At 37.6% G+C, this 14,687-nt stretch overlaps 1 protein-coding gene and 1 long non-coding RNA gene across 4 annotated transcripts; one reads left to right on the forward strand and one right to left on the reverse strand.

Moving 5' to 3' along the window:
- Positions 1 to 276: 276 nt before the first annotated feature.
- On the forward strand, positions 277 to 8,844 carry LOC5574866 (60S ribosomal protein L17). 3 transcript variants are annotated; one of them, XM_001655341.2, is made up of 3 exons: positions 277 to 324; positions 777 to 868; positions 8,294 to 8,844. In XM_001655341.2, the coding sequence occupies exons 2-3, from the start codon at positions 788 to 790 to the stop codon at positions 8,771 to 8,773; spliced, it is 561 nt and encodes a 186-aa protein (XP_001655391.1). In that variant the 5' UTR covers positions 277 to 324; positions 777 to 787; the 3' UTR covers positions 8,774 to 8,844. The 3 variants fall into 3 exon arrangements, with proteins under 3 accessions (XP_001655391.1, XP_001655390.1, XP_021709482.1); XM_001655340.2 differs by having other exon boundaries at positions 302 to 384; XM_021853790.1 differs by having other exon boundaries at positions 311 to 347.
- Positions 8,845 to 13,459: 4,615 nt separating this feature from the next.
- On the reverse strand, positions 13,460 to 14,613 carry LOC110679227. The gene is made up of 2 exons (XR_002502311.1): positions 14,432 to 14,613; positions 13,460 to 14,368 (listed from the first exon to the last, which is right to left on the reverse strand). It is a non-coding gene; the product is annotated as an uncharacterized LOC110679227 (long non-coding RNA).
- Between the last annotated feature and the right edge of the window lie 74 nt (positions 14,614 to 14,687).

The raw sequence follows: 14,687 nt of genomic DNA on the forward strand, positions 1-14,687 counted from the left end.
TTAATCCATTTTTCAACGCGAAGCAGTATATTTCTATTGTTAGACACTGCACATGGGCAATTTTGTAAGCTGATTCCAATAGAAAATAAATAGCTAGTAAAAATGTCGTCCTTTTCGGAAACCATTCTAGCTTTCGCATTTCAACGCGACACCAATTCCACACCTATTTGCTTGCTTGTTCCCGTTTTCGGTACGAAAAATTTTCATCCCCTCCGGTGTGACAGTCGCCTACCGGAAGCAAAGCCGCTGTCAATCTGATTGAACTCTCGGCCCTCTTGTTGGCTGTCAACCGAGTTGAAAGCTCTCTTTCCGGCATCTTGTAAGGTTAGTGGTGGAACACATTTACCGTGCGTCCAGAAAAATTGTTAAAAATATCGTTGAATAGTGAGTGAAAATGGTTTTGATTTCGTTGAAAACGATCTTCAGTAGTGCTGCTTAATGGGGGATTTGGTTGTGTGAAGATTCTGTGCGTTTTGGACCGGGAAATCCCCAACGAAAAGTGTTACAATTTTTGGTGTTGACGGAATGCATTCTTTGGATGGTGATTTTTCGTGGTCGCTGAAATCGGATGTCGTCAACAAAGGATTTCCCCCCCGTGGAATTGTCCACCGAATGATTGTGATTGGCTTATCGATGGACGATGTCCTGTGACAAAATTGCTGAATTTGTGGCGATTCGTTAGAACGGAAATCAAAATCGATGTTTCTTCGCTAGCTTTTTGTTTTGATTGCTATAACCTCATTTCCGATTTGTGACGTTCTGTTTCAATCTTCCAGGATAATTCAAGATGGGTCGCTACGCAAAGGAACCAGATAATCCCGCTAAGTCGTGCAAGGCTCGCGGATCGAACCTCCGGGTGCATTTCAAGGTAAGTCGCAAATCTCGCATAACATGTGATAAGGGCCCAACTGCCAAACGTAAACATTAGGACACTCGCTTGAGAAAGTAATCTGGCATACAAATCCTAGTGGCAGGGCTGATAGTGAGTCACTTTTTAGCGACGGCCACTATTTTAATGACAGTCTTTTAAAAGACTTCATTTCTAATGAAAGGTCTCTGTAGTCTTTTTTTAACCCAAATTGTCTCATATTTTTCCCTTTTATTCCTTGTAGTGAATTCTCGTGCAAACTTTTGGAGGCTTCATAGAAGCCTTCAGAGATTCTCACGCGATTATTCCACAGATTCTTCATGAATTTCTTTCTAGATTCCTAGAGGGAAAGATTTGATGCTTGTTGATGCTTTACAGAGATTTTTCTAGGATACTTCCAGGCTCTCGCATAATTTATGATCACGCCCTAAAAGCCATTGGTAACCGAGTGGGTAGCTCTTTGGTTTCAAGCAAATGAATGAACACAGGTAACAAATTTCACCACTGGGAGATAGAAGGAGATCTTCTCTTCATCTTAGCATTGTAAAATAACGTGTAAATTCATTCATTGCGCAGTAACAGCAAGCTACACACTTGGTTACCAATAGCTTTTAGGACGAGATCATAAAATAATCGAGAAATATTCCCCACCAAATCTCCCTGGAGCTCGTTCATTATTTTTTCTAAATCTAACACAACTACCTCAAGTCACATAACATACTATGTAGAACTTAAAAGTGAAAGCGAGTTGAAAACTTGTACTGCTTGCAGTACTCTACATAGTGATTACTCTGATATTTCTTTCTGAAATTTTAGCGAAAGACGTCTTGTTCGTTTCAGAATCTCTTGCTTGGATTTCTCAAGATTTCCTCAAGAGATCCATCGACTTTCCCAGTAGTTACTCGAGCATGTTATCCAAAGATTTCAACAGGAGTTCTTCCGAGAAAATCCTCATATTTTTTAAAGTTCTTGAAGAACTTCGTTTGGGAAAACACTACAACAGGCCTGGTAGCACATCTCGTTTAAGAGACGGTCCAAATGCTAGGATGCAGCTCTCTATTGTTATTATTATGTATCCTGTTTCAAGTGGCTTTTTGTTTATGGCGAGCTCGCCACAATGTGCAAATTTCTCTCCCTTTTTACCTAAAAGTCAATTTTTGATTTTTCTTGTGACGAGGAAAAGCTTTAAGTTCTTTTAGCGGTTTCTTCTGAAATACTTTCAGGAACTATTCCTGGAAACCCCCCGATTTTCTTCAATAATTCTTCCTGGACTTCGTCATGAAATTCCTTTAGCGATTTCTCAAGGGGTGCTTAGAGGAATTTCCGGTTATTTTCATAGGGATTATTCTGAAAATATCCACAATAACTATCCTGGCAGGATTTTTCCATTGACTTTTCCATTGATTCATTCAATTGTTACTTTAGGAGATCTTCTAAAGATTCCTACAGCAGTTCTTCCTATAAAATTCATAGCAGTTATTCAAAAGTTTCTCATGAAATTCGTTTGAGAATTCTTCAAGGAAACCCTACAATATTTTTAACGCCAATTTTTCTAGTTCATCGTCCAGTCATTTTATATGCATTGCGTCAAGAATTCATCAACAGTTTCAATAATCAAGAATTGCTCCACAATTTCCTTAAGGAATGTCTTTTTCCTTTAAGGCAATTTAGCATTTTCTTTATTTAGAGAATCAATCCGGTGAGTTTGTTCCAGTATGATACTTTTTCTTTTGTGAGCCTTCCGGATCGTTTTTGTTCGCGTCGTGGAACTTCTGATCGTTTCTTGAACGGAAAATGTTATTTTCGGAGTTTGATAATTATGTTCAGATTGCGCATTCTGTCCGGGCGGGTGTAACGCAACTAACAATCGGTTGTGGATGCTTTTTAACTGTTCGATGACCCTGGAGGGATCGATCCTGCTTTTCGTATAATTTTGAGCAGAAAAACCGACTGTGTCCTAGGGTGTTTAGTTCGAACGCGCTTCCTTTCGTTTTTCGATTATCTAAAAATACAGTACCACCCAGTACAGTTTTTCAATGAGCACAGTACAGTTTTTCAATAGGCGTGATTTTTTTTTTTTTTTACGCGTATCGTTACACAATCCGATGACCCTGGAGGGATCGGTTTTGCTTTTTACTGGTTGTTGAGCAAAAATATTACTGCACAATCGACAAGCATTTCGCGAAATACTATTTATACTATAAATAAGCTATTGTTTTCTCTTTTGATTGCCGGCATTCAAAAGATTAATTTGAAAACGCTTAAACAACAAATATTTATGGTCTATCGCCAGCTTTCTAGGCGAATCCTGACAATATACCTTCCCCAACCTCCAACTCCGTAGCACTTATGAGGGTGTCGCTGAGTCGGTGGCCTCTCATTAAGTAAGTGCTACATCAACATTTCCTTCCCCTATCCCAAGTTACGGTAAAGATGGGCGTGGCCGGGAATAGCGATATTCATGCTTTTAGTATTCTTGTTTATGATTTGAACAAGGTATACTCCCCTGCCTTGTTCTTGAAAGTAGTCAGGATGAGATTATTAAAAAGAAACATGAATGTTGCTAGTATCCAATCTACGAAGTATACCGTAACTACGCTAACGCTAACGCTAACGCTAAGGCAATTTAGCATTTTCTTTCAATAACGTTTACCGCAAATTCTTCATTAAATAGTGCCTTTATTCAAGTATTTCATCAGCAGTATTGATGAAACATACGGTTGATTCTGAGTAATTTCTCAAATGAAATGTTCATGGATTCTTCTTCTTTCTGGCGTTACGTCCGAGCCTGCTTTTCAGCGTATTGTTTATATGAGCACTTCCACGGTTATTAATTTAGAGCTTTCATTGCCATTGACCATTTTTGTGCATCGTGTGGCAGGTACGAAAAACATCCTTGACCGGTTGGATTCGAACCCACGATACACAGCTTGGTTGGTCTTGCAGAATAGCTTCGCGTTTACCGCTACGGCTATCTGGGCCCAGGGTTCATAAAAAAAAAATCAATTAAGATTTCACATCTGCAAACACAACAACTACTATTGTTCCAGTGATTTCTCCGATCAATCATCACAAATTTCCTTCTCATGTTTCTCAAGCAATTCCCGTAGAAAACCCTGCAGTAAGCTAACCATGTATTTGATTTTTTTTTTCGATATTAGCAATTTCTATCTAAAAAACCTCAAAGACTTCCTCCAGCAATTCCTTCAGATAAGCTTGCAGGAGTTTATCAAGAAATTATACAGAAGTTTTATTAGAGCTGATGTCCTCTCTAAAAATTCCTCCCAGAGTTTTGAGGATATTCTCCAATATGTTGTAAGTCACCCCTGAAAGACTATCTGGATAGATTCTTTGAAGACTTATTTGAGATCGTCCATAAACCATGTGGTCATTTAGGGCGAAAGGGTTGTGGGTCTGGCCACTGGCCAATGACCACGGTGTTCACACGAAAGACCACGAGTGGGACGGGGTCGCTTTGAAATCAAGAGAAATTACCACGTGGTTCAAGGACAATCACATTTGTTTTTTTTTCAACAAATTGCTAGAAAATATTAGGAGGAATCTCCGGAGTAATTTCTGTAGCTATCCTTCAGCGAAATTTTGAAGCAAATTCTAAGAAATTACTGGTTCAAATTCTTGAACATGGTGGAAATTGTAGGAAAGTTAATGGAAGAATCACTGAGTGAATTTCTGAAGGACTTCGGACTGGATTCTCTGATGTAATTGGATTATCCTTAAAAAAAATCCTAGGTTGTAATTTTGGTGGTATCCTCTACTTAATTCTCGGATGAATTCCTTAGGATATCCGTAAAAGTTGTAATGTCACAAGGAAACAGATAAGCACTCCTTACGTCTGTTCGATTTCTCTGATAAATCCTTATGAGCTCTGGTATGTATATCTTAGTTCCGTTTGATTTCTTTATGTTTTCTTGGTTCTTGTTCAATAATGAGGTCTATATAGTTCTTTTTTTTTTAAAGACACTCCGTCGCTACCTGCCCTGCTACAAGGATTACTCCAAAAGATCCTACGCCGATTTTTACATTTATACTGTCAGCTATTTTGATATGTTCCTCTAAGAATTCATCCACGGCCTCTCCCAGAAATTGCCCAATAAAAGCCATCCAGGAATCATTCCAGAATACTTTCATGAATTCGTCAATAAATTCAATAAGCTATTCTTTATTAAGTTACTTTAAGGAATTTTAGGAATACTTTCATCATTTCGTCCGACTATTTCGGAGAAAACAGTGGAGGCATCCCTAGAAAAAAAAAATACATCCTTGAAAATGCGCTCGCTCAATGAAAATCTTGGATGACACTTCTTGAAAAAATTGTGAAAGAATTATCGGAAGAATTTCTGGGGAGATGACTGACAAAGTCGGAATAGTTACTGCGGTTGCTCCTAGAAAAGTTCCAGGTCCAATTCTTGAAAATATCTCGAAAGAAATTCTTGTAGGAAGTTTGTAAAAAGAAGCACTAAACGAACTCGTCAAGATATTTTTGGAGTAATTCCTGAAGGAAACATGGGTAAATACTTGAATTTAGTTTCCTATGAAATTCTTGGAAAAAAAACCCATTTAAGACTTGGTTAATATTTTAATGCAAGACCTTCAATTCCTTAGTCTCTTTTTAACCTAAAAGATCGTCTTTAAAGTCTCCTTTTTCCTTTTTATTCGTGCTGCGAATCTGGGTACAAAATTGTAGAGACCCCAGAGACTCGTTGGCCGTTTTTCATTGTTTTTTTTTTTATTAATGTCAGTTTCCTCGAGGAGAAGCTTCGTAAATAGGAATGAATTCCTTCAGGCATTCCAGAACATGGTGAAACTTCTGTACAGTTCTGTACAGAAAATCCAAAGATACTAAATCCAGTACTTTACGCAGGTTTCGCTATGAATATTTTCACATAAACTTTACCGGGTTTTTCTCTGATTTATCCACTCATTCTTCCACCAATATCTTCAGTTGTTGTCTCGCTCATCAGATTCCCCAAAGCTTGCTATAGGAGCTTTTCTAAGAAATCTAATATTTCCTCCAAGAGTTCCTACGCCGATTTTTCCAACCGTTTTCATATGGAATCCTTTAAGAATGTATGTACTATTTTTCCAGACATTCAAAAATTCTTTTAAGGATTTCTTCAGAAAATCTATTAATAGATCTCCCAGAATTTCAACAAATTGAAACAAGCATTCATCATGTGATTATTTTGGTAAATTTATCTATGGATTTCTTCAGTTCTTCTTACCGGGATTATTTTTGCAGTGCTCTCAAGCGATGCTCAAGTGAAATCTCCATGGATTCTTCAAAATTTTATTTAAGATTCTACTACAGGTTTCACCAGTAAATGCTACAACAGTATTTTCTCAGATCCTTTCTATTTAAATGTATTCTGATGTTTGTCAAGGGATTCTTTCGGAAATCTCGCAATAATTACCCTTGCAATTTATCTAGAAAATTGTTCAAAACTCCCCAAAAATCCAGGAGTTTATTCAGAGATCTTTGCAAGATATCTTTTTATCATGAACTTCTACAGTAGTTTTACCAGAGATTAGTTTGGGATTTCTTTTAAAATTACCTCCCATATTTTTTCAGGCTAAAAAAAACTTTCCTTGAGATTCTAAAAACATTCCTTGACAATTCTCTATGGATATTCCATAAAAAAATCCCGGGATAAATTATTCGAGACTTTTTCAAAGAGTTTCTGGAGAACCGTTTAAATAAATCCTGAATAACAAGTTGAGAAATGACCCTTAGAAATGTTGAGGCATCTCGGGATGTTATCTGCAACGTTTTGCTGAAATTCCTCTAATCGTACTGAAATTTCAGGAAACAATTAAGCAAACTATTGCAAGTGGTTAGGGAAATCGATGCATGAATGGAATCACTGGATAAAATCCTGGCGGACAAGACCAAGTTTTGCAAAAAAAATTGAAAGAATCGTATGAGGAATTCCTGGTAAATCTTTTTTGACTTCAGTTTGGTCTGCTTTCCAAGCATGAGGTCTCCAAAGCTCCTATTTTAAAGACACTTAATTGCCACCAGACCTGTGTATCAATTTAATATGTACCGTGTACGCACCTAACTTTGCGCAGCTCCAAACTTTGCGCATTTTTAAGAAGCACGAAAAAATGATAATTAATCATTGATTTTTTTAACAATTCAGTTTCAGCAACATGTTTGTTTATGTGAAATAAGTATTTGACATACATTTGTTTACTAAGAAACCCTCGTTAATGTTAGTAAATAAACAAAAAACCTCATTGTCATACGCATAAACATCAACTTTTACACCGTCTTAGAACAAGCGCTAAGGAGTGGCTCTGCAAAAAATCAACATTTTTATGAACAAAACTGTGTTGTGAAAAGTATATTTGCGGTGTATTTGCAAGAAAGGTAATATTCTAGTAATTCCATTTATTTTCCATACAATATGTTGAATTTTTATTTGAAAAAAGCGATGCGCAATGTTAGGACCCATTTTTTACACGAGGGTCTTAATTTTTGCGCACTTCTAGCAATTCGAAATGGCACGTAAATACATGTACGTCCTTGCAAATGACAAAATCTGTCGACCTTACCAGGAATGGTCACTCAATCCATAAAGCAGCGGCTACATGTAATATTCTTGCAAATCTCGGAAAATCCACTGTAGTAACACAGGAGACTATTACTGTAAACTTGGATAATTGATAGCGCAAAGGTTGGCTTCCCAGTTGAAGGACAATGATTCAAGCTCCAGTTGTCTGAAAAAAGCGTTCAATTATGGAATATCCATACTGGCGGCAAATAGATAAAAAATAATTAATCCGGAGAGATCAACGATACATCTCTCAGTTTAAGAATTTAAAAAAAAAGAGAATGTGTTATATAAAGCAACGTACGATAACAAATAGGCATAAGCTGCGACTGTAAACTATATTGCTCAGATTGTAATCTTGTGAATATATGTATTATAAAAAAATAAGAACAGAGTAAATCACTATTCGTGGGCACTCTATGTTTGAGGTGATTGAATAAATTAAATTGAAATCCACGGAAAAAACTCTTGATGAAACTCATATTAGTTGTAACCTTTTTATTTAATACGAAACCAGTAAAAAAGTAAAATTATTTAGAGTAAACGAGCAATTTAAGGCATGCGCAAAGTTAGGCACATCATGCGCAAAGTTAGGAACAATTCAGATTTTGTGCGCAATGTTAGGCACAAGGTATTGCATCACCTTTTGCATTTTTTTAATTTTTTGTGAATCATTTTTATTTTTTTTAAATCGCGCGTTTTACTGAAGGGTTAAAAGCCTATCTTTGGCAGAAGTTTGAATAAAAAGATACATATTTTAGCCTTATTTGAAGCAAAAATACGATGATAATTTCTTAACTGCGCAAAGTTTGGTGCGTACACGGTACTAATGGATGTATTTTCATTCCAGAACACCCGCGAAACGGCGCTAGCCATCAAGCGTATGCCTCTGCGCCGTGCCCAGAAGTTCCTGAAGAACGTCTGCGAGAAGAAGGAGTGCGTTCCATTCCGTCGCTTCAACGGTGGTGTCGGTCGCTGCGCCCAGGCCAAGCACTGGAACACATCCGTTGGCCGTTGGCCCAAGAAATCGGCCGAGTTCCTGCTGCAGCTGTTGAAGAACGCCGAAGCCAACGCCGACTACCGGGGACTGGACGTTGACCGGCTGGTCGTCGACCACATCCAAGTTAACCGGGCGCCGTGCCTCCGTCGTCGTACGTATCGTGCCCACGGTCGCATCAACCCGTACATGTCCTCGCCGTGTCACATCGAGCTGTCCCTCACCGAGAAGGAGGATGTTGTGACCAAGGCCGCCGAGAACGAACCCGCTAAGAAGAAGTTGTCCAAGAAGAAGCTCCAGCGGCAGAAGGAGAAGATGATGCGTAACGAGTAAACTTAATGCTTAAGTTGTTTATTGAAGGAGTTAACCGTGAATACAAATATTGGAAGCCGTAAGAAAAGTAAGTCACTCTGCTGTTGTTTGCTTTTTGTGCCAAGTGGAAAGTTTGAGAACACTCCTGTCGTCGCATCAACTTCCTTAGGTTCACAGATACCAAACAAGGTGTTAAATAGATCAGAGATATTCCCCTTCACTTCTGCCTTTTATTCCGGTTCAGAAAAACCGCATAACATCTCCACTGCGACAGCGTCGTCAGCTTTTCAGCTTAGTGTTCCATAGAACATAAGCCTAAACCGCCCAGATTCCACCCTTTGTTTAATAAAGTTACACAAATTCGGGCTCTTCTGGGCCAACAAACCATGTGTTATTTTCACACATCCTGCAAATCGATTTTGTTTCCTTTTTTCTTCTCATTTTCACACTAAAAGTATGTGTTGGTCCAGAAGAACACGATTTTGTGTAACCTCGTTTAAGATCGACGATCTTTTCGTGTTGAAATTTTTCATAGGTACGCTTTTTATCATGGTATCATGGTTTAAGAGGATCTATTAACCCATGTTCCCATCCTGTAAAATAATACCGAAAAAGGATAAATTGATGTCCTAAAATGATTTTGCCAGCGAGTTTCTTTAAGCTTAAATAGAAAAAGAGGAATTTAAAAAAAAATGAAGAAAAAACGATTTTTATCTCTGTCATTTATAATTCGATTGCAATATGATTGTGAATGATGTCAAAGCTTTCAATCGACGAAAAAAGAGCTTGAATCGGTTAAAAAATAGCTGAGAAATTGATCAAAATGAATGTCAGAGCTTTGATTAGCCGATAAAAGAACTTGAATCGGTTAAAAAATGGCTGAGAAATGGATTAAAATGCAGACTAATCATTAAAATTTCACTATCACAGCTACAAATTTCTGTAATCATTACTAAGTAATTGAAATACATTCAATTAAAAATTTTCATTATTTTTGTTCTCTCATTAATGTTTGAATCCTCTGAGCAGAATCTCAATAGAGAAACCGCAGACAGACGTTGAAGCTCATATAAACTTTTTCGAATTTCCTGTGTAAATTTTCAAATTTAAATACGTTGAAATCAGCCTGCTCACTAGCGCCGCCTAGTCCACAAATTACTACATTAAAAGTGACATTTTGATCGTCTTTCATTTCACTACTTTAAGGATATACGAAATTGAACCCAAATCTAGTAGCCAATATGGATACCATCAGATTTTCGTTTTTTGAATAACAATAATTTTATCACGGTAAAGATGCTCGTTTTGTAATTTCTCCTCATTGTTTGCCTCCTCGAAACAAATAACACTTTCATGTTCGTTTGTTTTATGGGAAGCATCATACTTACACGTATAATTGTATGTTGAGTGCCATTCTTGCAAATTGGACGCAGTTAATTTCACCTTAACCACCCTCTGCCGACTTCCACCTGATCAAAACAAAAACAACAACACTGGATGAACGCGCAGCGCTGTTTTTTTTTTGCTGAAAATTTAAAATTCGTTTAAGAAGTCGATTGAAATCCCCAAGTGAAAAACAAATCAGGATTAAACGAATCCCAAAATCCCCGGGTTGAAGCGGCCTGCTGCCGATGCAGTGACTGTGATATTTGTCGGAGGAGTCCTCTCCAGAAACGTTCCATAAGATTGGATTGGTAATGTAGCAATATGCAGCAGGGATTTTTAAGAATACTACGAATTGGAAGGAGCCATGACCTGTAGGATCGAACATGTAGGCGACCAGCTTGTCCGAGCAACATACTAGGCCAAAAACTCCGATCAGTCTTCAGAAGATTGTCGCTTTCAACAACATTGCATTTTTGAAAGGATCTACAAGACGCCGCCATCCACTGCCAACCAAAGGTGATTCCTAGACTGTCCTACATCCAATAGGACTGTTTCTATTTGGTATTAGTTTATTAGGTAGGTAGATTTATCATATTTACGACACTACCAGGAGTTTTTTTTTAAGCTAGGGCGAACGAGAATGACACAAGACGGTTTATATTGAGTGCATGTTATGACTAAGTTTGAGACAATTTTATCGATATACACCCTCCACCATGCCATAATTAATCACGGATATGCCCAAGTAGACCTTCCCCAATTAACCATGCTGCTCAAGCTGCAATTTATGCATAGGGGCAATGGGGGCAATATGAACATACGGGGCAATATGAGCCGCTCCGGATTCGACCTGAAAAACAGTGTTTGAATGTCTAGTGTTTTATGATCCGCTAGAGCATGCTCCAAATAGTCATCATAATAAAAACCGTTTCCACATTCGAAATTTTCACAAAACTGTACAGAATTGTCCTTTGTTATGAAAAGCTTATTATTATGGTAGTTTTCAATTAAGGCTATAAGACAATTATATTTATTATTCTGGTAAATTTGATTGATTGATCGATTGATTGATGGGACCATTGGTGTTGTTGAATATCTGCTTTATTTATGGTAAACGGGAGTAAAATAAAAGCGTGGAAAAATTTGAAATCTTTAACATTTTATTTAAAAGTTTAATTGTAGTTGTTTTACTGCCTTCCTAGTAACAATATATGCTTCCGAACACATTAGGCTGGATGAGGCAAATTCATACGAACTGCCTTTCTATTCCGTTTTGTTTTACGCTTGTTGTTTTCGGACATTTTATTCTTTAGTCGAGTTTCTCGCAAAAATGCTTGAATTAACGTATTGAAAATGAAGTCCACTAATCTACTAAAGCATGACTTACAAACTGTAGCGTCAAAAACATCATATGTAACGTATTGCTTCAGACGCGTCTTTACATGTCTCCGGTTTTGGAAAAGAAATTTTTCAAATTTTTGTTTAAATGCTGCAAAAGCTAGCAGACCAATAGCGTAAAGTATGTTATTTGGAATGTTCAGCTTCCGTGACGCGACTTGAGCCTTTAACTTGGAAAATTCATAGTCCTCGCTATCCAAATATGCAGCGTCTTGTGGTGCTGTCAATTTGGACCGACATTTTTCATGAGCTAATTTTGTTATTGCTATCCCAAGTATAAAAACCAAAGCATTAAGATCCTTCTTTTGTGCAACAAAAGGTGAATCTAGATCTAGCGGTTCAAATTCATATGACATTACATGCTCAATATTTTCTGTCATGTCTTCTAGATCTTGTTCGTTCAGTAACGGTTGTCGACCGTCGTTCTGGCAATTTTTACCTTCCTCAAAGATTTCGTTTGCTGCGGTCAACATTGCATATTTAAACGCACTGCTGAATTGGAATGCGTTCGGAGCATCATTGAATCCACATCTCCTTCGAATTTCCGAAAAGAAGTTCTCTGAGCAATCCTGACAAAAAGGATTTGTGCACAAGTATGTGCAAGCGAATTCAGTTCTCACTTTTCTCCATATCCAAAAAAGTGCGTTTATGTTTCCAAGATATCCTTTTAGATACGACGGAACCCTTTGTGCAGCTGTTAACTTTTTTGTCTCCTTTTTTGCCTGTAAAGTAGTATTATTGGAATCATAATTTATGTTAGCGATTAACACAGTTATACTTCATACCTTTCGGAAGTCAAAGGAGTCGCTGGTGGTGTAATACATGTTCTCAAGTAATTTCTGTGCCTTTTTAAGAAATTCCAAATGAAGTGAGTTTTCGGTGATAGGTGTTCTGTAGGGCTGTTGAGGAAATGTTTTTTTTTTTAATTAAATTAAATTTTGTATAAATGAGCGTAAATTGGTGCTAAAACACGGTTAGTGTAATTATGTATCCGTATAATAATTTGATAAATTTTAACCTGGTTACAATTAGCAATTCAAATAAATACTTACTTTCCCAACAGAATCCGCATAACGCTCTTATGAGTTCAAAATATCAAAGAGCTTGTCGTGGAATGCTATGAAAGATGCAGTATGTAAAGCTTCTTTATCTAGTCGATAGGTTTGTACATAATGTTTGATCGCAATCGATGCTGATTCGCTTAGTGTTCGAGTCGCTAAAGGTACATTCATTTTTGTGAATGGAGGTAATGCGATACATTTCAGGGACAATTTTGGGACCATCCTCATAATTGACGTCACATCTTCATCATGCAGCTGCTTTATATGTTCAAACGATGCAATTGCACCTTCGAATACAGCATTATGACGGTATAGAGCATTTCGCGTATTTTTTAGCAGATGAGGTGTATCGTATAGGACAGCAATCTCCTTGCCATCGATGGTAATGATTGGATCTGCATAAGTGGCACCAGCTTCACGAACCATTTTTTGATTTGTAGTACACTGATCCATTACTAGGGCCATTGGAATTAACCCGCATTTTCTGATTGCCACGACACTCTGCTCAACAAACTTCATCTGCAGGTCACTACCGAGACTATTGTGTGCAAGTAGGTATCCTATAGGCTATATAATTTTTAATTTATTTATTAATGCATAAAATATGAAATGTGGACAATTACCTGCTTGAAGCGACTATAAATTCCGGAAGTCATGACTACCACAGCCTCAGTCGCTAGCTTGGCTGGATAATTTTTTTCGATTCTCCGATTAGTTCCATCGTAGGGAAAACCATGAAAGGTGTCGGACTTAGCACAATAAGTCAGTTCGGGTTTGATAGACATCCCGTCTAAGCAAACCATAACTATTCTATCACGTTAAGATTTGAAATCTTTAATTCTATTCTTCATTCGTGAAAGAATAGTTTTATTCAGTCCTGGGTTGATTCGAATGTTCCTGTTATACCCATAAACAGTACTTTTGTGGGGTAGTACGAGGTGTGTTGATTTCCGTACGAATCGATATGTACGTGGACCGCTCAAATATGTTGCAGAGGCGAATTTTTTAGTATCCGAATGATATCGTCCTTTGGTCGATCTGGTGGCATTCTTCAAGGTGTCATAAATAATTGGGTTTTGCTTAGCTTGTTCTCCGAGTACTTCGTTTTCCGTCTTGGTTTTTTTTTAAGAGTCTCAGCTCTTTACGTAGATTGAAGATCAGCTTTTTGTGTTTGTTGTTTGCCATCAAACGACGTTTGCTGGTTTGGTCTTGCACAAACATTTGCCGCCGAAGAAAGTTAATTTTTCTTCTGAGCGCTTTTATTGTAGCTTCCTTTTCTCTGATCCTTTGACGGAATTCGATTGTCTTATCTACTTGAGAATGGCTCTCGATACTATCTTGGGATAGAATAATAACCTCGAATTCTTCGACTCCATCGATATGTTTCTGCTGTTCACTAACTTCCGAGCTGGTTTGCAAAATATTCTCCGGATTATCAATAGCTGGTTGTTGTAGAAGACACTCAGTCTCAATATCGCTCACAGCCGGAGGTAGGGAACAATCTGCGGCCATGGCCAATTCTACGGCGTTTGAATTTTGTGTGTCGTCGTTCGTAGTTGAGTTGTTCGGATGATCATTTTCAGGACACGTTTCAGTGGAAGTTAGCTGAAACCATTTGGCAAAATCATCGTCTCCATCGATGAATTCTACGGTCATTTCGTTAGACTCCAAGTTCTCGTTAGCAGCATCTTGAGAATTTGCCAGAAAACTTTCGGACCCATCATTGAAAACGATTTTTGCGCGAGAAGACGGAACGGCACCAGGTTTTAACCTACGAATAGTATAAGTATTTAAAGGTTGTAATGATATTCATATTTTATGATGTTTTACTTACCCTTTATTTTTGTTATGAACATCTCGAAAAGCTTCTGAAGGAAAGTGGTCAGAGCATATTTTTCGTTTGGAAAAAGCTGAAGCGCCCAGAGTTTTGAAAATTTCCAAAATTTCCTCAGAAAGACAAGATTCTACCCAAAGTGCGCAACTAATAAAATGAAGTGTTTCTTGTAGTAGAGAGACAGATATATTGCACTATCGTATTACTTACAGCACTTCACTTTTTGGGAAACTGTAGAAAGAAACATGTTTTGTTT

This window comes from Aedes aegypti, chromosome 3 (assembly GCF_002204515.2).
Source record: "Aedes aegypti strain LVP_AGWG chromosome 3, AaegL5.0 Primary Assembly, whole genome shotgun sequence".
NCBI classification, from domain to species: Eukaryota; Metazoa; Arthropoda; class Insecta; order Diptera; family Culicidae; genus Aedes; species Aedes aegypti.

What these genes read in the sequence shown, in the direction of transcription:
- LOC5574866 (XM_001655341.2), top strand. Translation starts at nt 788, where the DNA reads ATGGGTCGCTACGCAAAGGAACCAGATAATCCCGCTAAGTCGTGCAAG. An exon ending in ACCTCCGGGTGCATTTCAAG is followed by an intron (nt 869 to 8,293) that starts GTAAGTCGCAAA and finishes TTTTCATTCCAG; the next exon opens with AACACCCGCGAAACGGCGCT.